This window comes from Eptesicus fuscus, chromosome 3 (assembly GCF_027574615.1).
Source record: "Eptesicus fuscus isolate TK198812 chromosome 3, DD_ASM_mEF_20220401, whole genome shotgun sequence".
Taxonomy (NCBI): domain Eukaryota; kingdom Metazoa; phylum Chordata; class Mammalia; order Chiroptera; family Vespertilionidae; genus Eptesicus; species Eptesicus fuscus.
This window is the reverse complement of record NC_072475.1, coordinates 38,525,015-38,551,850: the sequence shown is the minus strand read 5'-3', so window position 1 is coordinate 38,551,850 and position 26,836 is coordinate 38,525,015. Positions and strand designations below refer to the sequence as shown.

At 40.4% G+C, this 26,836-nt stretch overlaps 1 protein-coding gene across 2 annotated transcripts in view; it reads left to right on the top strand.

Moving 5' to 3' along the window:
* Window positions 1-689: 689 nt before the first annotated feature.
* GNB4 (G protein subunit beta 4) overlaps window positions 690-26,836 on the top strand; it is a 36,747-nt gene continuing 10,600 nt past the window's right edge. The window contains exons 1-3 of one of the 2 annotated variants that reach the window (XM_054713749.1): window positions 690-891; window positions 17,695-17,792; window positions 24,651-24,689. In XM_054713749.1, the coding sequence (XP_054569724.1) occupies window positions 17,736-17,792; window positions 24,651-24,689 (96 nt within the window). In that variant the 5' untranslated portion in view covers window positions 690-891; window positions 17,695-17,735. The remainder of the gene's footprint in view (window positions 892-17,694; window positions 17,793-24,650; window positions 24,690-26,836) is intronic. The other variant, XM_054713748.1, reaches the window with a different exon arrangement.

Genomic DNA, 26,836 nt, shown 5'->3' with positions numbered 1-26,836 from the left:
GAAAGAAAAAAAAGTCGCTTGCGATGCCTATGATCTTTAACTCATGCAGAGAAGAGCGACTTGACATACAGGGTTATCTGGAAGGCCTTCATTAGCGACAGTCGTAAGGATACCTTCCAAGTATTGATCATTTATTTAGAGGCAGGCTCTGTGTAAACGTTATCTCATTGCACATTTTAGCACCTTTCTGGGGCAGGTATCACCCTCCCTATTTTTCCAACGACGAAAACAAGGCCCTGAGACGGCACAGTCGCACCACTAGCGATGGCAGCGCTGGGATTGCAATGCAATTTTGTATAACTCTGGGCTTCAGTTTACTTCTTACTTTAGAATTTTATAATGTTCAATCTAAACGGGACCTTGGGGTCTTCTGAGTCGGCCCCGCTATCCTGCCCACGAGCGCACCGAGGCTTCTGCGGTGCCAGGAAGGAAACCGGCCACACCACTTGGGCGCTACTCAGAAGTGTGCGCCGGCGTCCAGGCGCCACGCCGACAAGAAAACGAAACTGCCCGGGAATTAATGTTTTTCTTCTTCTGGCAGGAAACGAGACAGAAAATAGGAAGCAGAAGCTGCCCGCTCCCTGCGCCCCCCGCCCAGGCCGCGCGCGCGCGCTCCAGGCTCTGCGCGCGCCCGCAGCGCGTCCCCGCCGGTTCCGCGCGCCTCGTGCCTCGTGCCTCGCGCCTCGCGCCTGCGGCCACGTCCACGCCCCGGCCCGGCGCGTCGCGGAGTTGGCAGCGAGGAGGCGCGGGCCTGGGTGTGGCCGACGGATCTCGGCGGCGCTGGTCTCGGCGGTGCTCTGCGCTCTGCTGGCCAGCTCGGCGCGCGCGGGGCTGCTGAGAACCCCGCGGACCCAGGCAGCGCCCGGTCGACGCGGGCCCGAGCTCCTCCAGGTAGGCGGCGATCGCGCGAGTGGGGCTCGCCGGTGCGCCCCGTAGGGGGATCCCGGGCTTCCCGCAGGGGGCGTGAGGCGCCGCGGGGCCGCTCCGACGGAACCCGGCCCGTTGGCGGCGCTGGGCCGGCCGGGTGCCTCCTGACACGGGGACCGGGGACTCCGGGCGGCAGACCCCGCGGGAGAGGGACGGGGCGGGCGCGTCTGAGTCGCGCTCTGCTCCCGCGCGGAGACCGGCCGCTCGGCCGCCGCCTTGGGCACTTCCTGGGGAGCGGGAGGACGGTCCGTATCCCTGGCCTCGGGACCCCCGGGTTCCTCTCCGCGCCCCGAGCCCGCCGGGGGCAGAGCGAGAGCTCGTGTTTACCTGGAAAATAGCGGTTATTGGGAAATGCCCAGAAGGGTTGTTGGGTGGAGAGCGCTGGGAAAGCTCCTAAAAGTTCTCTGCTGAGTGCTAAAAAGGAGCCCAGCGGTTTCGTGTTAAATTTACTTTGGAGATGATGCGACGCCCAGCATTTTGGAGGCGGGGTGGGGGGAAAATTAATGGATTTCGAACACTTGTAAGTTCAGGACGTGGTAAAATGTTCCCCTTGACTCTCCACATCCTTTTTCTGTGCGAAACGCAAACGTTGGCCGTGTGTTTTGATACTTAACTGCTCTTTCGCTAAGGGAAGATGGACTTTCCAAAAGCTTACAAACAGACTTTCATTTGTGTATAGAAGCAACGCGTTGTTATTTTGCATCCTCTCTCTTCCCCTTTTTCCACTCCTTCAATTTCTCTTTTAGTGAAGGCGTTGGATGCATCTGTCTGCCATTGGCAAAACAGCTCCGCTCGTGGGTTGGCACCCTGCTGGGAAGTTTTCTTAAGGCATTTAATTGTTGATTAGGTCACCGTGCTATCAGCCCATGTTAGCGTTGTAAGCCGAGACGGGGAGCTGTAAGTACCTCTTGTAGAGTCGAGGTGGAGCACACACTGCTTATTTAAGATGAAAGAGAAGTCGTTCCTACTCAGGGGGAAAACAAAGGTCTGTGTACACAAGATGGCATGCGCGGAGTGTCTGCCATTGCATATTTTAAGACTCTTGAAGCGTGGGGCTTTCGGGTTATTACCGACCCTCGGCTCTGTGGAGGTAAGAACCTTCCAAAGCTGTAGAGAATTGTTCGAAGAGTTTATTTGAGCCAAGCTGACTACACTTGGGGATGCAAGACGTCAAATGCTCCTGGAGAAGTACAGTTGTGCAGTTTTTTGGGATTTTTTTTTTTTTTACACATCTGGAATTAAGGAGGGACCATAAGGAACATTGTATGAACCCATAGGAAAAGGCGAGGCAGGGAAGTCACTGGTCAACTGGATTACAGCAGCAATTTTAAAAAACCCTTTTCATCTCATGGCACACATCATTACTAAGATTCTGTAGCACACCAAAAATATGTATTTTTGGCCAATCTGACCTAAAAATATAATTTTGATTCATTCATTCACAATGGACTGCTATTGTTGTGTTGGCTGCTGTCCTTTTTAATTTGACAATCTAAGAGGAAGAGGTCAGCTATTGCACGTTTTAAAAATGCTTGCGGCACACCAGTGGGCCTGCCTCAGGACACCGGTTGAAAATCGCTGGATTGCAGGATACTTCACAAGGTTATATGCTCTCTCCAGCGGGTCTCAGAAAGGGACATTTCAAAGGTGTGTTAACCTAGATGCACAGAAAACAATGGACGGGGTTACTTACAATAAAGGTAACCTTTTACTAGGGCAGTTATAGGCCTGAGGTGTAACTTCCCACTGTAACCTGCCCACTTAGGGATTTCTGATCAGATCACTCCATGAGGTTACTTTTTGATAGATTTATTACAGGGTTCCCCCCCCCCTCCTTTTTTTTTTGGTCCACTGCTCTGAAAGTTTATCGTATATTTCAGTATTTGGTTAAAGTTCACTTTAAGATTTTCCTTGTTGCATTTTGGTTTGTAGACACATTTGAAACTGAAATAGAAACTTTTATAAAATGTTTTCTTTTTTTTAAGTGTGGTTTTTTTTTTGTTTTGTTTTTGGTTTTTAAATATATTTATATTGATTTCAGAGAGGAAGGGAGAGGGAGTGAGAGAGCGAGAGATAGAAACATCCATGATGAGAGAGAATCACTGATCAGCTGCCTCCTCTATGCCCCTACTGGGGATTGAGCCTCCAACCCCGGGCATGTGCCCTTGATGGGAATCGAACCCGGGACCCTTCAGTCCACAGGCCGATGCTCTATCCACTGAGCCAAACCAGCTAGGGCCAAAATGTTGTTTTCTGAGCATGGTTAATTCTCTTAAAATTATAAAATTGTTTAGTATGGCTTGTGATATATTTAGTATGGCTTGTGATATCTTTGTGAGCCATAGGCATTATTTAGGTTATTCTGAGTCATTTCTCAGAATAACTTATAGAATTGCTTCTTTCAGTATTTCTCCAGCTTTATTGAGATAAAATTGACATGTAACATTGTTAAGATGTACAGTGCGATGATCTGATATACATATATTGCAAAATGATTACCACAATAAGGTTAGTTAAACACACCCATTACCACACATAATTACTTTTGTGGGGGCGGGGGTGTATGAGGGCATTTAAGATTTCTCTTAGCAACTTTGAAGTGTGCAATGGAATATTGTTATCCATACTCACCATGCTGTACATAAGATTCCCAGGACTTACTCATCTTATAACTGGAAGTTTGTACCATTTGATGGACATCTCTCCAGAATGGTTTCTTTTAAATCATTGGCACTTTAGTATGTCAGCACATATTTTTACACTTTAAAAATAGAGTCTGGGACATTTTGAAGATTGAGAATTGCAAGTAAGTGTTGTACATTTTCCTGCCCTTACCAAATACTGTCTGAGATGGTGTGATTTCTCTGATTTCTTTCAGGCATGTTGCTGAGGTACACTGTGTGATTAGTTTCTTTACCTTGCTGACTAGTTTAATCTGCATTTATTATAGGGACATCTGTTTATTGAACATCTGTTCTGGGTCAGGGGCAGTGTTATACATTATTCTATTTATATCTCCCATTAACTTGGCAAAGGAGGCATTATCCAGTTCTACAGTTAAGGAAACCGCCTCTGAGATGTGCCGGTGATCATGTAGTCGAGTAACTCAGCTGGGATTCAAGGTCAAACCTCTCCATCTCTAAAGTCCATGTTCTCTGTGCCACGTTGACTTAGAGCCAGGGCACGAGGAATGATCCTCAATTACTAGCATACATTATTAGCATATTTGTAACTTTCCCAAAATATGTTAGAGATGTGGTCTGTTTTTCCAGTATGATCTTTATTGTTCATTTGTGTTATTACACAGATCCTCACATGAGCCATTCTCCTCTCACCTGTCTATTCCTCATCAAATGTCTAGCTCAGAGTTCAAAACCTACCTCTTGCTATGGCAGAATTTCTTCTATTGACATTAATAGGTAGTGACAACTTAGTTGTCCTTCCAAAATAAAAACCCCATTTTAATGTGGGTTCTCTAAAGCCATAGATATTAACTAATTTGGAAGGTTACAAACAGGATGGCAACCTATTTTGAAATATGGTAACCTTTTGATATCCCTCAAATTAAACTAGAAGATATATATATATATATATATATATATATATATATATATATATAATTTTCAATCCTCACCCGAGAATAAGTTTTCTTGATTTGTAGAGAGACAGGAAGGTAGAGAGAGAGAAAGAGAGGGAGAGAGATTGGTTGCCTCCTGTATGTGCCCTGACAGGGAATTGAACCCACAACCTAGGCATGTGCCTTGATGGGGAATCGAACCTGCCACCTTTTTGGTGTACCAGACAATGCTCCAACCAACTGAATCATTCAGCCAGGGCTAAACCAGAAGACATTTTGATAGATATTTCCCCCTGTAATTATCCTGTCCCTCATACAGCTTCAATTTCAGTTTCTATGGAACATTTAATTATTATACAAACATCCTGTTATGTGTGCCATCCTATATAATAAAACCCTAATATGCAAATTGATTGACCGGTGGACTGACTGGTGCAGAAACTGCCCCCTGGTGGTCAGTGCGCTCCCACAGGGGGAGCACCACTCAGCCAGAAGCTGGGCTCAAGGCTGGCCAGCTCAGCACCGGTGGCGGGAGCTTCTCTTGCCTCCAAGGCAGCGCTAAGGACACCTTGAGGGATGTCCGACTGCCCGCAGGGAGCAGGCCTAAGCTGGCAGGCAGACATCCCCCAAGGGGTCCTGGTCTGTGAGAGGGCACAGGCTGGGCTGAGGGACGCCCCCCCGCCCCCGAGTGCACAAATGTTTGTGCACCGGGCCTCTTAGTCTTAAAATTCTTGATCCAGTATTCTGCCCCATCTCTGCTCCAAATGTAGAAAGCATAATTTTTTGGTAGAACAAAAACAAATATTTGGAGAGATTGCCTGGCTGGTGTGGCTCAGTGGTTGAGCCTCAACCTATGAACCAGGAGGTCACGGTTCGATTCCCGGTCAGGGCACATGCCAGGGTTACGGGCTCAGTCCTTAGTGTGGTGCCTGCAGGAGGCAGCCAATCAATAATTCTCTCTCATCATTGATGTTTCTATCTCTTTCTCCCTCTCCCTCCCTTTCTAAATTCAATAAAAATATTAAAAAAAAATATTTGGAGAGATAACCAGAAGTTAGTTACCTACAGGGGGTGGGTGGTGGGTAGGAATGAGTAAAAGGGATAATGGAGGGAATGCTCTGATTATACCTTTTTGTATAGTTTTGAGTTTAGGAAACTTGTTAATGTTTTATATGTTTAAAAATAAAAGTAATGAGGTTAGGTGGAAAAAACCTCCAAAATTGAATATAAACAGCAATAACTGAACCAATTGTATTTCAATGAATAACATCAACTCTCAGAGGGGAAAAAATGAATCCCAAGTATGTTTTATTTTATTTTTAATTTTTATTAAATTTATTGGGGTCTCATTGGTTAATAGGATCATATAAGTTTCAAGTGTACATTTCTATGATACATAATCTGTATATTGCATTATGTGCCCCCCACCAAAAGTCACATCATCTTCCATCACCATATATTTGGCTCCCAAGTATGTTTTGAACATAGGACTTTGACTATATACCTTTACTATAAAGGTAAAAAGAACTGCCAGAAAAATCTTGAACCCTGTATAGTAGGCTATTATTTATAGTGGTAGAGATGAGACATAGCAGTCCTGAAATAGATTTGTGTATATAGTAGGATTGGGCACATGAGTAAATTTATTGATATTTGGGGATCTGGGGTTTTAACTGTGGGAGAAAGGAAATAAAAAATGAAATGGAAGAAGGCAATGAAGAACTCCTTGGTGTTGGATTGGAATTAGACTTATCAATATGAACTTGTGATTAAAATACACATACATTCATATGTTTATACGCATATATTTCCTCCTCCTGTCTAACAAAAGGGCCTAGAAACAATGACATCCCAATAGCAATGAACACAACCAGTGCCCAGATCTAGATAGCTGGTTCCATAGCTGGGGCAGGGGAAGTATAGGATGAGCCTGGAACACAAAGTAAAGAAGTGTTCAAAAAACTGATGGGGCATGTGAAAAGGACGTAGGAACTAGCTTGAATGGCCAACTCTGGGAAAATTTGAGCATCAAAATGAATTAACGAGCCCTGACTGGTTTGGCTCAGTGGATAGAGCATCGGCCTGCGGACTGAAGGGTCCCAGGTTTGATTCTGGTCAAGGGCATATACCTTGGTTGCGGGCACATCCCCATTAGGGGGTGTGCAAGAGGCAACTGATAGATGTTTCTCTCTCATTGATGTTTCTAACTCTCTATCCCTCTCCCTTCCTCTCTGTAAAAAATCAATAAAATATATTTTAAAAAAATGAATTAGCGCCCTAACCGGTGTGGCTCAGTGGATAGAGCGTCAGCCTGCGAACTGAAGGGTCCCGGGTTCGATTCCCGGTTGGGGGCATGTACCTTGGTTGCGGGCACATCCCCAGGTGGGGGTGTGCAGGAGGCAGCTGATCGATGTTTCTCTCTCATCGATGTTTCTAACTCTCTCTCCCTCTCCCTTCCTCTCTGTAAAAAATCAATAAAATATGTTAATTTAACATATTAACCGTTATATATGTTAAAAAATGAATTAGCGATAATAATGGATTATAACCTATTGACTAAAATAAGAGTTCACAAATCTATAATCCTATATAATAAAAGCCTAATATGCTAAGTGTCCGGTCATCCAGTCATCCATTCAACCAATCAAAGCACAATACATAATGATATGATAAGGCTGCTCACTGCTCACTATGATGTGCACTGCCCACCAGAGGGCAGACACTCCAACTGGTAGGTTAGCTTGCTGCTGGGGTCCAGCAGATCGGGACTGAGCGAGACGGGCCGGACATGTCCTGGAGCCCTCCTGCGGTCCTTCCCTAGCCCCAATCGTGCACTGGTGGGGTCCCTTGGCCTAGCCTACACCCTCTTGCAATCCGGGACCCTTCAGGTCAGAGAGCCAGTTTCAGCCCGATCCCACAGGCCAGGCTGAGGTACCCCACAGATGCATGAATTCATGCACCGGGCTGCTAGTAAATAAATAAAATAAGGAAAAGGGGAAAGATCTGCCAGATAGATTGCCAATAAAAAATGTATAAGAGCCTGGCCAGTGTGGCTCAGTGGTTTAGCATCACTCTATAAACCAGGAGGTCACGGTTCGACTCCCCAGTCAGGGCACATGCCCAAGTTGCAGGCTTGATCTTCAGTAGGGAGTATGCAGGAGGCAGCCAATCAATGATTCTCTCTCATCGTTGATGTTTCTCTCTCTCCCTTCCTCTCTGAAATCAATAAAAACATATTTTTAAAAAATGTAGAAGAAACAATAGAAGTCAACAGTTTGCAATTATCATGGTAATAGTAATTCAGGCAAGTGCTACTAATGGAGAAAGTTTGGTAGGGAAAATGATATTAATACAATTTCCAGTGATCTCTCTAGAAGTTAACGGCCAAGGGAAAAACAGCTTCACAGTGGAGAAATCTGGCAGACACTACTTCAACCAAGTGATCAAAGTTAATATCACTGGTAGTGGGATAAACATATTCTTCTTGATGTGCTTAAACTAGGGACATCATTAACTCTTCTGTAGTGTTTCTAAAATGCATGACCAAAATGTAATCATGAGGAAACAACTGAGGAACCTTAATTGAGGATTGTTCTACAAAGTAACTGGTTGTAGTCTTCCAGTATGTAAATGTCCTGAAAGACAAAGAAAGGCAAAAGGAACTATTGCAGATTAAAGGAAGTTCATGATACCTGGCAGTGAAATGCAATGCATAATCCTGGATTGAACCTTGGATTGAAAATTCAGTTGCAGGAAGGAAGGAAGGGAGGGAGGGAGAGAGAGCGAGGGAGCGAGGGAGGGAGGGAGAGAGAGAGAGAGAGAAACGGGAGGGAGGGAGGATCCAGTTGCTCAAGAACGTTATAAAATTTGAATATGTACTGCATATTAAATTATGGTGGTGTATCAATGTTAAGTATCCTGAATTTTATTGTACTGGGATTATGTAAGAGAATATCCTTGTTCTTAGAAGATACACAGTAGCCCTGGCTGGTTTGGCTGTTTTTGCTCAGTGGTTAGAATTGCCCTCAATTCCCCTGTTTCACTCACCGGATATCTATTCTTCCATTGCAAGTATTATGGGCTCTAACTTAAAAATTATTCCATCATCTCTAATGCCACTACTTTGGTGTCAAAACACCCTCTTTCCGGGCCTGAACTGTTGCGGCAGCTAACTAACTGGTCTTTCCACTTCCAATCTCTGTCCCCCAGCAGCCAGCACGAACTTTAAAAAATGTCAGACGAGTCAGATGTCTCTCAGTCATCTGAACCCACTCGGGTTAGATAAAATCTGAAGTTTTCACTATGGTCAGGAGGCCTCCTTGGTCACATGGTTGGGTTCCTCCCGCCGGTCTCCCTAATCTCTTCTGCTTTGCTCACTTCCCTCCAGCCTCTCTCTCCTCTCTGCTGTGGACTGAGCAGCACGCCAGCTTGGTTTCTGCCGCCCGGCCTTTGCATTTACTGTTTCTTCTGCCTGGGCTGCTCTACCCCATTCAAGGCCTAACTCATTCAGTCATTTCATTCAGGTCTTTACTTAGATTAATTTATTTAAAAATAGCCTTCCTTGTCACCCTCTAATTTCTCGCAGTGTTTTCCCCTGTGTAGTATTTATCTGTACTTGAAATTGTTACTTATTTCTGTGCTTTATTATCTGTCTCCTAGACCGATATACTAGTAGAATAAGGCTCCATGACAACGGGAACTTTTGCTTGTTTTGATGACTTTTGAATCCCTAGAGCCTGGAATGTGCCCGGCATGTGTTTGGAACTCAGATATTTAAATAAATGAATAGCTAGATGAATTAATGTTTGCTGACTTTTTTTCCCCCTGTGTTTTACCTAATCCTATTTTCAAGTGACACCGTCTCAGAGAATCTTATAATGTTAGTGCTGCTTAAAGTTTTTTTGGTGACACCGCTACAGCTTCTCTGGAAGCTAACAAGTTACCAACTTTGTTTTCTATAGCTTCATCTTTCTTTTGTCTGCCCTCTGGTGGGAGTCATCATAATAAGCAGCAGATGAACAGAGTAGGTTGGTAGGAAGAACCCAAAATCGAAGAACCTTGCCCTGTTCGGTGTGGCTCAGCAGTTAGAGTGTCGGCCCGAGCACCAAAGGGTCTCAAGTTCAATTCCCAGTCAAGGGCACATACCTGGGCTGCGGGTTCGATCTCCGGTCTCACATCGATATTTCTCTCTCTCTCTCTAAATAATAATAATAATAATAATAATAATAGTTATTATTATTATGTCTGCTTAAAAAGAATTCTTTCCATTAAAATACTTTAAATATTTTTCCATTTTTAATCCAAAGGCACCTTTTTCTCAACTGTAATAAGAATTTCGGTTAACTTTGTTGACTTTTCTACATGTCAGTTAACATACGCCAGGGGAGAAGCCAGCGTTCAAACCCTAACAGCTGGGGACTAGGGGCAGCACTCTTTTATTTTTTAATTCAGACTCTGCTCTTCATTTTATTTATGTTTTATACATTTTTATTGCTTGCAGAGAGGAAGGGAGAGGGAGATAGAAACAGCAATGATGAGAGAATCATAGATTGGCTGCCTCCTCCATGCCCCCCTACTGGGGATCCAGCACGCAACCCGGGCTTGTGCCCCGACTGGGAATAGAACCGTGACCTCCTGGTTCATAGGTTGACACTCAATCACTGAACCACACTGGCCAGGCAGGAGGCAGCGCTCTTGATTATTATGTTTCACTACCTTCCTAATGTCCGAAGGATAGCATAGGTAACAAAGAATTTCCTTTGGTGCAATAGTTATGTCAGAAAGTGCGTGATAAGTTCCTCAGTACCACCTGTTCCTCAATACCATTTTTTCTAGGATGCATTACGGAGAGCCTTTTCTTCTCGAATTGCTGGGAACTATATCTTATTTAATGTTTTAAAATATGATATAATGGCCCTACTGGCTGATGTGGCTCAGTGGTTGAGCATCGACCTATGAACCAGGAGGTCATGGTTTGATTCCTGGTCAGGGCATATGCCTGGGTTGGGGGCTCGATCCCCAGTGGGGGATATGCAGAAAGCAGCCAATCAATGATTCTCTCTCATCATTGATGTTTCTATTTCTCTTTCCCTCTCCCTTCCTCTCTGAAATCAATAAAAATATGTTTTTAAAAAAGTATGAAATGATTTCAATACTAATGTGCTAGTGACCTAAAATAATATTAAAATTTATCTTAATGTCCACATTTTATATTTATTTATTTATTTGTTATTAAATTTATTAGGGTGACATTGGTCAACATGATCATATAGATTTCAGGTGTGGGTTTCTATGTTACAAGAAAGGGTGTGGGTCTCTATTGCACCATGTGCCCACTACCCAAAGTCAAATCTTTTGTCACCGTATATTAGGACCCCTGCAGGAGTATACAGCTTAAATTCCCCCCTCCCCAATTTTGGTTGTAGCAGTTATTACCAAGGAGACTCTGTATATACTTTGCTAAGTAAGGGCAAACTCCTCCCACCAGGATGCTTATCTGCTTACAGTTGGAGCCCCAAAAGGGAGCATTTGTTCAGAGGGCATTATTAGTGTTGGCATCTTTGCAAGTACTTAGAGCTCCAACATTCTCTTCTTAATAGCCACATAATGTTTCCTATCAGCTCTCCTGTTGATTTATATTTGTAACTAGAGGCCCAGTACACAAAATCGTGGGGGTCCCTCAGCCCGGCCTGCGCCCTTCAGGAATGTCGGACTGACGGTCTAAGGTGGCAGCTGGACATCCTTAGCACTGCCGCGGAGAGCTACCGCCGCTGCGCTCGCCAGCTGTGAGCCTGGCTCAGGGCTTCTGGGTGAGTGGGAGCGCACTGACCACCAGGGGGCAGCTCCTGCATTGAGCGTCTGCCCCCAGGTGGCCAGTGGGCATCATAGCGACCGGTCGTTCCTCCGTTTGGTCGATTTGCATATTAGCCTTTTATTATGTAGGATTTTTTGTTATATAAACATTTGGCAATAACTATCCTTAAACATTCATTCTTATATATTAAAAAAAAACCTTGTGTTTAAAAGCCTCGCTATTTCTTCATCATCTAACTTGTAATGAATTTTAGCCACAGAGAACTAGATGGACTCTGTACCATAAAGTGAGAACGACCACCTTGGGAGAGACAAAGGTGAGAACAGGGTCCCGGTGCTCAGAGAGCTCATCATCTCTGGGCTCTTCCAGAGGAACGTTTGATTTTTTGTTTATGGTAACATTTAGCAATGGCTTGACTCCAGTTTCCCCCCCTTCAATTTGTATGAGATCCCCACCTAAGCACCTTTACCCAGGAATTGTTTCAAGTGCAAAAACTGGGTTTTAACTGTGTGGTCATGTGAAATTAAGGCCCAGTAATGCAGCTTAGGCTGAATGAGGCGTTGTTGTCTAATTAGCATGTGACATAGATTATACTGGTACATTTTATCCAGGATCGTTAATAAGGCGTATAGTGACCAGCTGTTAAAAGGAAATAATTAAAAATATTTCTTTTTACTTTCTAGACTTCTGTAAATTAAATTACCTATTTAAATGGGAAATGGTAGACAGCTGATTACTTAGGGAAATTAAAATTTGTCAAGGGCTCGTTAATATGTGCATCACTTATGAAACGGGCCTCTAGGGAAGCTGTTGGCAGTGGGGAGGGGGAGTGTCAACTCTGAAAAATGTTGTCTCCTTATCCTACGGTGTAAAAAGCAAAAGCAGCTGGTACTTAATGATTTTTAAACTTAGATGTTAGTCTTCATGGTTATGTATTAACCTTTATCAATGGGAATTAAAATTTATTAGCAAGGGATTTTATTATGTTTATTAATTGTTAATGTGCCATTACAGAGACTTTTGAGGGAGAAAAACAAACTTAAAAACACACACACAGACTCCTCCATGTCTTAAGATAGAAAGAAGAGGAGAAACGTTGGTGTATAAATCTCACCCATGGTTATGTGCTAACTAATCTTTCAGTGAGGGAATGTCTTTGTGAAGTTGTTAGAGGTGATGATGAGAGTATGAGGGATAAGGAGTAACCTGTGTTCCCTTTTCAGGCTGCTGGCATATGTGATGCTAAGAGTTGCAGGATGCAGACATCAGGAGAATCAGTGCAGCAGAATAAAACTAAATGTGACAAAGTGAATTCACTCTTCAAAGTCCCTTTGATTGATGGTTTTTGAGAACATTGGTGGTGAGGAGTAAGGAGTTGTGGATGGAGTGGAATCTCAGATAGCTTGCCTGAGTTACTCATTAGCCATTGGTCTAAACCCCTGACAGCAATTGTATGGTATTTTGGTAAATAAAGTGTGATGCTGAAATAGCATTGGTGGATGTCTGTTCATCTCAGACCAGTGTCACACACTTGCTTTTTAATTAGTAAAACCTCCAAGGTCTTATCTTGTCCCTAGGTGTTACGGCTTTCTGTTAGAGAGAATGAAATCGGCTGCACTGGGAGAAAGACACTAATTAACACTCGAGTGCTAATTATGATCAGCAACTTATTATTGGTAATGAGGGGGAGAGAGAGAGAGAGAGAAAGAGAGAGAGAGAGAGAGAGAGAGAGAGAGAGAGAGAGAGAGAGAGAGGGAAAGAGAGAGAGAGAGAGAGAGGAGGAGAGAGAGACAGAGAGAGAGAGAGAAGAAGAAACATTGGTGTGTGAGTGCACATTAACCAGTTGCCTTCTGCAGGTGCCCCCACCAGGGATCCCCTGCAACCTAGGTATGTGCCCTGACCGGGAATGGAACCTGAGACCTTTCAGTGTATGGATGATGCTCCAACCAACTGAGCCACATGGGCCAGGGCTATTATTGGTAACTTTAAATATTTTACTTTTGTTAAAGCTGTGAACACATGGAATTGTAGCTACCTTTCCATGAATATATTAATTGCATAAGTCACATTTTGTCCAGTGAAGCCAAGTCAGCAAGTAAACTAGACCATGATGCCTGTTAGGTTCTCATAGACATTTGCTAGATGGAATTCTCACCCATGTTGTCATATTTTCATTCTTTAGCAGTGAGATTCATTAATTTTTTTTTTATATAATAGAGTAATATGTAACCAAGTCTGATAAATTTAAGGATGTTTTTTCTGGTTAAACAAAAACAAATTATGTGACTTTAAAGCGATAGAAGACTATGTGACTTAGTGATACAAGATGAACCTCACATGGTCCTATCAAATCCAAAAGGTGATAATACTTGAGTATTCAAATGAGAAAAGATAGACTGTCAAGGTTATGGTTTGTAATTTACATAATCATGATTTATTTTCCTAATGTTTAGTTCACAAAGTCTTAGAAATCCTAAAACTAGAGTTGTCTTGACTTAGAGAAGGTAGTTTTATGGCTAAGTAAAAAATAAATAAATTCACTGTCAACTATGCTGTTTGACATAGCTGAGAGTGAATTTATAGAACTTGTTACTTTGAGGTAGTACAGCTAAAAATATAAGCATACTAAAATGGTTTCAGCAGATACACCGACAATGGTTTCAAAATGAATTGCATAAAATTTAAGGGAAATCTTCAGTATATTGAGTTCAGCTACGTTCTCATGAAACGTTTGATTTTGGTGACATAAACCTTTAACATGTGCTCATTGTAGCACTTGCATCTTGATGCAATTATTATTACTCAGCTGCTTTTCTGAGTGGAGTGGGTCCATTCCTGTGCCTGTTGTGGGAAGGTGTTAAATACATGTTTGTTGAGTGGAAGAGTGAGTCACATGATGACCTGGATTGACGGTAGGTCAGGATAGTGCTCATTTTTTTCTGTACTTTAGGCCTATAGATAAAAATAATAGGAATAATGCAGGAAAAAAATCTTTCTGGAAGTTTCCCAAAATGTTGACCGGAAAAAAGCTAGATCAATTCATTTAAAGCTTCCAGTGTAGCCTAGCTGCTGTGGCTCAGTGGTTGAGTGTTGACCTATGAACCAGGAGGTCACGGTTTCAATTCCTGGTCAGGGCACATGCCCGGTTTGTGGGCACATCCCCAGTAGGGGGTGTGTAGGAGGCAGCCAATCAATGATTCTCTGTCATCATTGATGTTTCTATTGCTCTATCCCTTTCCCTTCTCCTCTCTCTAAAAATATAATCAATAAAAACATATTTTTTATAAAAGCTTATGTGATTTGAATTCATTTGGTGCCACAACCTGACCTGATCTAATAGGACACTTGCTAGTCGATTTCCCCACCTCGTTATGAATGTGCTTGCATTTTGCTGCAGGAGCACTCCTTCCTGATTATGTGACATCCTTCCCCTGGGTCTCTTTGGGGTATTATGTGATATATAATGAATGCACTTTTTTGAAATCTGGAAACTTCCAAATTCTGAAACGCATCTGGCCCTAGGGCATAGGGGTAATGGGTTGTGGACCTGTGAGAGTGTGTGCTTACACATCTGCGCTTCCTCTTAGACTGCCAAGTGCTGGAGAGCTGGGACTGTGTCTTATTCACGCGTAGCCCCGTTTCTTGGCACACAATAGAAATTCAGTCAACATTTGGTGAAAGAACGAGCTATGACAGAAAATACCGGTTAGGTGAAGGGAAACAAACCTGACCCTGGGAGCAGCCCTTGTTTCCTGAAACACGGACAACACAGGTTGCCTTCAGTTTACAAGACGCTGAATTGGTTTACTTCTGGGGCACTTAAAAATACTCGGTGTAGCCCTAGCCGGTTTGGCTCAGTGATAGAGCGTTGGACTGCAGGCCAAAGGGTCCTGGATTTGATTCTGGTCAAGAGCACATACCTCGGTTGCAGGCTCCTCCCCAGCCCAGACCCTGGTTGGGGCGTTTCTTTCACATCGATATTTCTCTCTCTCTGTTTCCCTCTCTCTTCCACTCTCTCTAAAAATCAATGGAAAAATGCCCTTGGATGAGGATTAAAAAAAAAAAAAAAATCCCACACCCTACCCAAGGAAAAAAAAATTCAGTGTAATGAGAAATTCGGTAGCAAAATAAGCAACCAAAACTTAATGCCTATGCTACAGTTTAAGCATGTCTAACTTCTATTTTTCTCTCTTATCCATTCACCCATGCCGCTCTAAGTTTTTGCTGACTTCTTGAGAGAGAAAGCCACATAGGAATATCAGTATTCAGAATACTTGGGATGAGTAGGCAAGAGTGTATTTAAATTCCTTGATAGGAATGATCATAAAAGCTTTTCAAATATCTTACCTAATTCATTATGGGGTTAGGATTTTTTAAATTTTACAAAGTGTAGAAATTATATTTTCATTTTATATGCTTTCATGATCAGAATGAAAATTATTAGTAGCTAAGCTACTTGTATTTCTCTGTCTCGTATGATTAAAATAGCTGTTCACTAACACAGCAGTATAATTGTACAAGCTACATAATGCCTTGCTTTATTAAAAATTCTGTGGACATTTGAAGAAGTGGAGGGAGAAGGCAGTTTGAATTATGCAACTGTATTTCCCATTTTGTTTAATAAATTGGCTTGGACACAGTGGCTCATTGGTATTTTTGATATTTGTAACTGGCACAGCTGACTTTTAAAATATAACCGATATGCTGCTTTCTGCTTCACTTACATGCTCTCACTATGTGATAGTTACCTAACGTGTGTTAAATGAATCAAATATTCATGTCGAAAAAGAACTTAGTCAAGAAGTTACAGTAATTGAAAGAGCATTTTAAACTAGCACTTACTAGTTTCTGTTAAATTATTAATTTAAAATTGTTTAACTCAGCAATTTCAATACCACTTCAGAGTTGAAGTGAATGAAGGATGGATACCCGAAAAAAAATTCTTACGGGAATTTGGGTCCTAATCATGCCCTGAGCAGATATCAACTGAGCCTTGTGCTCAGAGAAGCAGAGGAAGTTATTCTGTAGAAAGAGGAAAAAACAAAGATCTGAAGAGAAAGGCAGGACAGTTAGAAAACAAATACTACTAGTTTTTAGCCTCTCGTCTCTTCCTGAGGTGGCAAGAGTCATGCATTTTGGTTCTGTGATTCATCTAAATCGTTAGAACAAAGTTCCCTTTATTTCTTAAGCGATTTCAGGTTAGCTTATTTCCCGAAGAAGAAAGTGTCATAGGTGGTAGTGATACAGCCAAGAACAAAGCAAACGAAGTCCCTGCATGAAGGAGCTTATATTCTGCTAGAAGGAAGCAGACAACAAATAAGCAGATACATGCTAAATGGTGTGGAGTCTTTGGTGACCTGATTGAGAGAGAGTGAGGGGGCTAGGTGGGTGCATAAGTGCTATCAGGGAAGGTCCCCCGAGAGGTAACATCGAAGCAGAAGTAAAGGACCTGGGGTGGGGGGGGGAAGGGGGGAGTGTAAGAGCATTTCAGGCAGAGGGAAGAGCAAGTGTAAGGACACTGAGGCCAGAGCTACTGAGTGTGTTCAAGGAACATCAAGAAAGCTTTTGAGTGGCTGGATCAGAGTGAGAGAGAGTGATGGAGGAGGTCAGAGGGGTGTGTGTAAGAGTTGAGTAGGACTCTGTAATTCAAAATAATGAGTAAGTCTCTCCTCCGAGTGGAGTGGAAAACTGTGGTAGGATTTAAAGCAGAAGAATGACTTGTGCTTTGAAAGGATCGCTAGTTGCTAAATTTAGAATAGATTGGAGAGTGGTTGAAAGCAATAGAAAGGAGACCAGGTGAGAGATGATGATGGCTTGGACCAAGGTGCTCCAAGTGGACATAACCAGGGTGGGTCAAATCCTGGATACTTTTTTGAAGGACTGACTGGCATGCTTTGCTGATGGTTTACGTGTAGGGTGTGAAGGGAACAGAAGTTAAGGATGACTCCCAGGTCTTTGGCTTAAACAATTGGAAGGATGGGATTACCAACTACTGAGATAGGGGAGACTTGGGGGCAGGGTGGGGGTAGTTTTGAAGTAGTAAGTTTGAGGTGTCTATTAGACATTTAAGTGGGTATGTCAGTTTGTGCCCTATTGTGAAGTGTTTCTCACGAGACTCCATTCTAGTACTAATACTCTATAATTTAGTCTTGAAAACTACAACTCAAGATTTTGCTTCCATCCTCTAATCATATCCACCATAAAACCCTTTATAAATAATCTCGATCTATATTTACTAAGCAATTTTACATTCTAGTAATAATTGACTATCTCATTGGCGTTTCAGAAGGGATAAAAAGAAGCTATATGTCAATATTTTTAAAGTACATTAACATGTAAATGGAGAACTGAATTCATCTCTCTCTATTTTTTATAGTTGCTTTGTGTTGTTAATTTTGAAGTAAAAATTTTCAAAAAATGAGTGAACTGGAACAGTTGAGGCAGGAAGCCGAACAACTACGGAATCAGATCCAGGTAAGAGTAATCCTTTTCATTTTCTCAAAAACATTTTTAACATTTTTATCTCGTACCAGTAATGAACCAGATTTGTTCATTAGATCATCAGTCTAGAGATGTTAAATAATTTATGAGACTAGAAATGGTCAATTTGTTTTTATCATATCTCTAAAGAACTCTCCAAAAATCATTCCTAACAAATACATATGTTGGACTAATGGCCTCTGTGTCCCAAAGAAGTGAATATCATATATGTAATCCCTCCTGAAAGACAAGCATAATTCTCTTCTTAGTCACAGACCTGGAATCATAGTTGGTTTTTTTTGGTGCAATACGATGAGGCAGATTATCACATTGTAATATACTAAAAATTATTCATAAATAAATTACTCTATAAAACATTACATTGCAGAAAACATTAAAAATTATCAGTGGCATAATAAAGATATGTCATCTTTTACTCTTGGAAATCAACTCAAAACAGTAAAGAGCATAAGAAACAAATACAAGCTCCATCTTTAACACAATTGAAAGACACTTGGAACTTCATAATAAGATGGGGAAGTTGTCAAATATAGTGATGTTGGCGGGGGGGGGGGGGGGCTCTGAGAGGGTTTTCTATAGCTGTGAATCTCAGACAAAGTAGGTGGCACTCCCTCAGGGACAACTCCAATAATCCTTTCTTTGGAACAATGGGAACAGATGCTTCTCTGGACTGAGGAATATCAAGGTAGGCAGAGAAAAAAATGGAAGGATACAGACTTGCCCTCTTTTAGGAAGCCTCTTGTTGAAGAGTGGAGGACAGAGACTAATTGTGGGTAGCCTGGCATGGCTTACTTCTTTTCACAGGGAAGAAGTAAGGGCTAAAACAACTTACAAGTATAAATGAAGGCCTTTGGCATGAAGCAGGGAGAATCTCTGATAACTTGGACTACTGCTGTGGCCCTCTCCAATATGAGCTTTTGCAATAGGTATTTTGGAAGAACTCGTCTCATTTAAAAGTGAAGAGTAAGAAAAAAGGAACAAGCACAGGCTCTCTACAAAGATATTACAAGAAAAGAGGGAAAGGAGCAGGGAAAACAAGGAATGGGCAAAGACTGATTGAAATAACCAGTGGATTGACATCATAACCAGTCTTATTGCAAAGAAGTTAAAGATCTAGATGTGCATAAGAACTTGGGGTTGATACCTTAGGTGTCTGAACAAAGCTGACAAAACAAAACAGGGAAGGCTCCATGGACTAATCTCTGAATTAGAATTTGTTGCCACCACCTGAAAGGATTCCCTCTCTACTTTTTGTGACTTACTCCATGTGCTGAGCAAGATCTACTGATTTAGCCAAGCACATGGTCACATGCCCATCTTATTTTTAGAAAATTTCTCTGTATTTATGAGTTTCTTTCTTTTTTTATTGGAGATTTTACAAATAAGTGAGATCATAAGGTATTTGTCTCTCTGACTTTTTCACGTAGCATAATGCCCTCAAGGTCCATCCATGTTGTTGCAAATGGCAAGATTTCATTCATTTTATGGCTGAATAATATTCCATTATATAGAGGTATCATCTTTACTTTATCCATTCATCCGTCAATGGACACTTAGGTTGTCTCCATTTTGGGCTGCTGTAAATAATGCTGCAATGAACATGGGAAGTCTGTATCTTTTTGAGTTAGTATTTTCATTTTCTTCAGACAAATACAATTCTTCAGAAGTAGAATTGCTGAATCATATGGTAGTTTTATTTTAAAAATTTTGAGGAACCTGCATTCTGTTTTCCAAAGCGGCTGCACCAATTCCATAGTACACGCCAACAACAGGGCACCAGGATTCCCCTTTCTCTACATCCTCACCAATACTTGTTATTTATTCTTTTCTTTTACAATAGCCATTCTAACATGTAAGGTGATATTGCATTGTGGTTTTGATTTGCATTATCCTGATTATTAGTGATGCTGAACACATTTTCATGTACTTTTTTACATTTATTTGGAAAATGTCTATTCAGATCCTCTACCCATTTTTTTAAATCAGATTTTGTTGTTGAGTTGTATTGGGTTTATATGTGGGCTGTCTTCTGTTCCATTGATGTATGTGCTTGTTTTTATGCCAATACCATACTGTTTTGATTACTGTAGCTCTGGAATATAGTTTAAAATCAGGGAGCAGCTGATGTCTTCAGCTTTGTTTTTGTTTCTCAAGATTTCTTTGGTTAATTGGGTGTCTTTTGTGGTTCCATACAAATTTTAGGATTTGTTTTATTTTGTTGAAAAATGCCATGGGCTTTTATGGTGATTGCATTGAATCTGTAGATTGCTTTGGGTAGTATGGACATTTAAATAATATTAGGTCTTCTAATCCATGAGCATAAAATATCTTTTCATTTATTTGCATCTTCACTTACCAATGTTTTATAGTTTTTAGTGTTTATCTTTTACCTCCTTGTTTAAATTTATTCCTAGCTTTTTAATTTTTTGATGCAATTGTAAATGGGATTGTAGATACACAACAGATTTCTGTATATTGATTTTGTATTCTGCAACTTTACTGAATCCATTTATTCTAACAGTTGTGTGTTTTTTTGGTGAGTCTTTAGGATTTTCTATATATCATACTGTGTCATCTACAAATAGTGATATTTTTGCTTCCTCCCTTCCCCCCCCCCCCCCACTTATTTCAGAGAGGAAGGGAGAGGGAGAGAGAGATAGAAACATCAATGATGAAAGAGAATAATTGATCTGTTGCCTCCTGCAGGCTCCCAACTGGGGATCAAGCCTGCAACCCAGGCATGTGCCCTGATGGGGAATCAAATCGTGACCTCCTGGTTCATAGGTTGATGTTCAACCAATGAGCCATGCTGGCCAGGCCTTTTATTTCTTTTTTTTTTTTCCTCATTGCTTGTGCAAGGACTTCCAGTACTATGTTGAATAAAAGTGGTGAGAGAGTGGACATCCTTGTTTAGTTTCTGATCATAGAGGAAAAACTTTCAGCTTTTCACCAGTGAGTATGATGTTAACTGTGGGCTTGTCATATATATTATGAGGTATGTTCCCTCTATGCCCACTTTGTTGAGAGATTTTTTTTTTTTATTATATATGGATGTTGGGTTTTGTCAAATGCTTTTTCTGAGTCTATTGAGATGATCATATGATTTTTATTTTTCATTTTGTTAAGTGGTGTATCACAGTGATTTGTAGATATTGAACCATACTTGCATCCCTGGAATAAATCCCACTTGATCATGCTGTATGATCCTTTTAATGTATTGTTGAATTCCATTTGCTAATATTTTGTTGAGATTTTTTGCATCTGTGTTCATCCAGGGATATTGACTTGTAATTTTCTTATGCTATTCTTGTCTGGAATGACTGGCCAAGCACATGGCCACGCATCCGACCAGGACTGGGGATCAGTTACATGGCCTTGACTGGGAATTGAACTCGCGACCCTTGGGTGCTTGGGCTAACACTCTAACCACTGAGAAACACTGACCAGGGCGACAGATTTATTTTATTTTATTTAATCCTCACTGATTTTAAGAGAGAGTGAAAGAAAGAGGGAGGGAGGGAGGGAGGGAGGGAGGGAGGGAGGGAAGAAGGGAGAGAGAGAAACAAACATCAGTGTGAGAGAGACACATCAATTGGTGCTTCCTACACGAGCCCTGACCAGGGCTGGGGATCAAACCTGCAACCCAGGTTTGTGCCCTTGACTGGGAATGAACCCATGACCTTTTTTGTTTTGTAGACCGACACTCTTAACCACTGAGCAAACCTGCCAGGGTGGCAACCGATTTTTTCATTGAATGCCTGGATTAAGAAGATGGACCTAAATGATATAGTTCATTTCATAAAGCTTAAAATCAGAGAGCCCTTTTTTTAGAATTTAGTCTTCAAGTCCACCATTTTTGGAACATGGTTCAGGCCATCACTGTCATTTTTGGAAATTCTTTTCATTGCAGGAAAGTGGGCTAAATCATTCCTTGCCAAATGAGGTTTCTTAACCCACAATTTGACTAAGAATGAGAGAATCAAATCGTATGTTTGTATAACTACTTATAACACCCTGGCAGAGAAATATTCTAAGGGTTTATAAATAGGTTGAAAGGGCAGCCAGAAAGATTATGCATTCCATCTAGTCTTTGCTGCAAGTGGAGGCAGACCTTTCCCCCGTGGCTGTGGAACACGTCCATCTGGCACATTTATTCGACAAATATTGTGTGCTTCCTCTTTACACGAGCACGCTAAGCACAGTAGGGAAGAACAGAGTTGAAAAGGATCCTACCCTAACACTTGAGGGGGAAAAAAGTTTCAAGTCTAGTAGAAAGAATTAGTCGCACTTCTGATTTTCCCATGTATATGAAGTCTCTAAATTTATTATTACACTTGGTTTAAAACATTTTTTGCTTATATATGTTCTTTCCTTTCCTTATTTTGTTATATTGATTTCTGTTTCATTATCTTCCTTTTGATAATTCCCTTCAGTTTGTGTAAAAGTTTAAGATCTCTGAAAGTCTACCCTATAATGCTTAGGCATAAACACCAGCTTACATGCTATTAATTAATGCTATTAATATAAATATATAGATGTGCAACTTAGCATAAACTGTGGCTATTATATAAACATTGATTTTCCTGAAATGTCATGTCTTTTTCTCATATTGAATCTAAAATATTTTATTTCTAATAGCATCTGTATCCAGTGTATTGGAAAGCATTTCCATAGAAGTGCTATGTAGTTTTAAAAACATTTCTGAAATGACCTGGGTTATACTATAAATATCATTCCTATCACCTCGACTTCTAGATGCCAGAACCAACAGAAGGGGAACTCAGATCTCATGCTTTTGCTGCAGCTTAGTAACAAATATAACTGTGGATACTGTGGCCTTATTAAATCAACCTAGTTCATTGTTACTCAGGGAATACAATTAAAAATCTCTTAGTCATAAACTCAGTATGTATTTGCACAATGAAATACAATAGGGAGTCCATAAGTAAGTCAATTAGCCATAGATATATGGTTTTTCAACAAGGGTAACAAGACCATTCAATAGGGAAAGAATAATACCTTTCAAAAATGATGCTTGTACAACAGGATATCCACACACAAAAGAATGAATTTGGACTCCTACATCACATCGTGTAAAAAAATGAACTCAAATGGTACCCAAATATAACAGCTAAAAGTGTAAAATTCTTAGAAGTTAAACATAGCTGTTAATCTTTGTGACCTTAGATTAGGTAACAGTTTAATATGCCACTAAAAGCACAAGCGACTAAAGAAAAAATAGACTTCATGAAAAGTTAAAAACTTGTATGTCAGAGGACACTATCAAGAAAATGGAAAGTCAGCCTATAAAATGTGAGAAAGTTTGTAAATCATACACCTGATAAGGGCCTAGTGTTCAGAATACTAGTACTCCTACAACTCAACAATAAACAACCCTGCCTCTATTAAAAATGGACAAAGGATTTGAATAAACAGTTCTCCAAAGAAGATACACAAATGGCAGGTATGTACATGTAAAGATTCTCCATATGAAAAGATGCTCAATATCACTAATCATTGGTGAAATCAAAACCTCTAGATACAACTTCACCTCCACTAAGATGGCTGTCACAATACAAATTAAAAAAAGAAGACAGCAGCAGTGTTGGTGAGGATGTGAGGACATTGGAGCCTCCCTGTTGGGACTATAAAATGGTGCAGCTGCTATGATGAACAATTTGACAGTTTCTCAAGTTAACAAAAACTTGTACGTGAATGTTCAATGCATTATTATGCATAAAAGCCAGAAAATGGAAATAACTTAAATGTCCATCAATTGCCGAAACCGGTTTGGCTCAATGGATAGAGCGTCGGTCTGCGGACTGAAGGGTCCCAGGTTCGATTCCGGTCAAGGGCATGTACATTGGCTGCGGGCACATCCCTGGTAGGGGGTGTGCAGGAGGCAGTTAGTCGATGATTCTCTCTCATCGATGTTTCTAGCTCTCTATCCCTCTCCCTTCCTCTCTGTAAAAAATCAATAAAATATATTAAAAAAAAATGTCCATCAATTAATTAATGAATAATCTACACTAATATCTACACTAATAAAGAAAAACATGCAAATTGACCATCCCTCCACTACGCCCACCAGCCAATCAGGAGTGAGTATGCAAATTAACCCAAACAAAGGTGGCAGTTAATTTGCATAAGCAGGCAAGGACTGAAGACTGAAGACAGTGTAGAAGGAAGCCAAGCGCTGCAGAAGGGAGCAAAGTGGCGGAGAAGGGAGCGAGGCAGCGGAGAAGGGAGGGAGCGAGGCAGCGGAGACAGGAGGGAGCGAGGCAACGGAGACAGGAGGGAGCGAGGCTGCAGGAAGACCTCTTCTTGCAGGAATCCTGCAACGGGCCTCTAGTATCCATATAATGGACTATTACTTGGGCATAAAAAGAAATGAAGTACTGATATGTGCCACCCTATGGAACCTTGAAAACATTATACTAAGTGAAAGAAGCCAGACACAAAAGGTCATCTATTGTATAATTCCATTTTTATAAAATATCCAGAATAGGCAAATCCATAGAGGTAGAAAAGTAAATTAGTGATTAACAAGGGATGAGGGAAGAGGGTTTCTCTGTTTGAAGTGATGGAAATGTTCTGGAATTAGGTAGTGGTCATGGTGAATATACTAATTACTCGATTATACACCTTCACGATGACTTAAATGGTTAACTTTGTGTTATGTGAATTTTATCTCAATAAAAGTTGTTTTGAATAAAGATTATGTGGTACAGTAAGAACACATTTGCAAATATACATTTGCAATGAAAATATTAAGTTGTACCTAGTGATTTCCATGTCTAAATGTTTTATCATCCTCTTTCTTTTCTTCAGGATGCCAGGAAAGCATGCAATGATGCAACACTTGTTCAGGTAAAGTCTTCGTCCCCGCCCCAGCTCCCAGCCCCCAGCCTATTTCCTTTAGTAATTCACGTGAACCAGCTTTGCACCAATGCAAATGACATTCAGATTCTTTCCTATTAGTATTTAATTGAAAAAGTGAGATCTCTAAAAACACTTCATAATTTGTCAGATGCTGTACAAGTGCTTTTAAAAGCACACTTGTTAAAATAGAAGGCCATGGAAAATAAATACTAAGAAATATGTAGATTCTTTTGTTTCTTTTTAGGGAGCTTCTTGATTCTTTTAGATATACTCTGATTGAGCTTTTTTATTAGGTCAATTAACATTAGTAATTTTCCTTAAGAAATGTTTTATGTGCTTTACAAACATAATACTGGCTTTCTTATAGGCAGTTAAAATTATAAATGTGTTACTCTTTGATTATCTACCATCAGATTTTTATTTGGGCTGGTTTTTTTTTCCTAAAGTTGGGAGGTATGTCTATTCTTTTCAGTTAATAGTCTACAGAAGATATTCTTACTAGAAGGCATGCATGTAGCATAATTTTAAATCAGTTATACTTTTTTCTTGAACTACATATTGATCTTATAATTACTCTGTGGAATTATTTATATTGAATTACCTTTAATCGCTCTAAATTTGTTTTATGCCTGATTTCTTTTTTTTATTTCAAGAAAAACTATTTTAAATATAATAATGTTACATGCAATAAACCTTAATATTTTAAGAAAAAATGATTAAAAAAAAAAAAAAGAAAAAATGATTTTAAATATGTTACATGCAATAAATACCAATTATTCAAGAAAAATGATCTTACATACAATATTACATGCAATAAACATTAATATTTCAAGAATAAAAGGATTTTAAGTATAATAATATTACCAAAACTCTACTAACATAGTATGATATCACAAAAGTTGTAGGAAATATTAAAAATCTGCAAAAAACAGGATTACTTCTATTATATTCTAGTATATTTTCCCCCCTCTGGCTCTATTTTTGTTCATCAGTTTATGTTGTTCAATATATTCCACAAATGAATGAGATCATATGATATTTATCTTTCTCTGACTGGGTTATTTTGCTTAGCATGATGCTTTTAAAGTCTATTTTGTTGGATGTGAGTATTGTTACTCCAGCTTTTTTTTTTTCTTTTCCATTTGCATGGAAAATTTTTTCCCATCCCTTCACTTTCAACCTGTGTGTGTCTTTTGTTTTGAGGTGGGTCTCTTGTAGTCAGCATATAGTTGGGTCATGTTTTTGTATCCATTTAGCTACCCTATACCTTTTGATTGGAGCAATTAATTCGTTTACATTTAGGGTTATTATTGAGAGGTACTTATTTATAGCCATTTTCATTCTATATGGCTAGGTTTCTCTCTCTGTCTCTTCTTCTTAGCAATCCCTTAAAACAATCCCTTCAGCATTTCTTGTAATGCTGGCTTTGGTGGTGATGAACTCCTTTAACCTTTTTTTTTTTTTGTCTGAGAAGCTCTTTATTTGACCGTCTATTTTGAATGACAGCCTTGCTGGATATAGTAATTTTGGTCTCAGATACTTTCCATTATCTCAAGTACTTCATGCCATTCCCTTCTGGCCTGTAGAGTTTCTGATGAAAAATCAGGTGTCAGCCTTATGGGAACTCCTTTATAGGTAATACTTTTCTTTTTTCTTGCTGCCTTTAAGATTCTCTCTTTTTCTTTAATTTTTGGCATTTTAATTATGATGTGTCTGGGCATGGGTCTGTTTGGGTTCTTCATGTTTGGGGTTCTCTGTGCCTCCTGAACTTGTGTGACTTTTTCCTTTACCAGGTTAGGGAAGTTTTCTACCATTATTTCTTCAAATACCTTCTCTATTTCTTTCTTCTTTTCTGCCTCTTCTGACACACCTACTATTCTAATATTATTATGTTTCACATTGTCCCACAGTTTTTTTAAGCTGTCCTCCTGTTTTTTTAATTGTTTTTTCTTTTTGGTTCTCTAATTGAGTGATATTTCCAACTCTGTCTTCTAATTCACTGATTCGATCCTTAGCTTCCCCTAATCTGCTGTGTGTTCCTTCCAATGTGTTCTTTATTTGAGTTATGTCATTCTTGATTTCAGACTGTTCTTTTTTCATAGTTACTATATTTTTTTTCATACTGTTGAGCATTT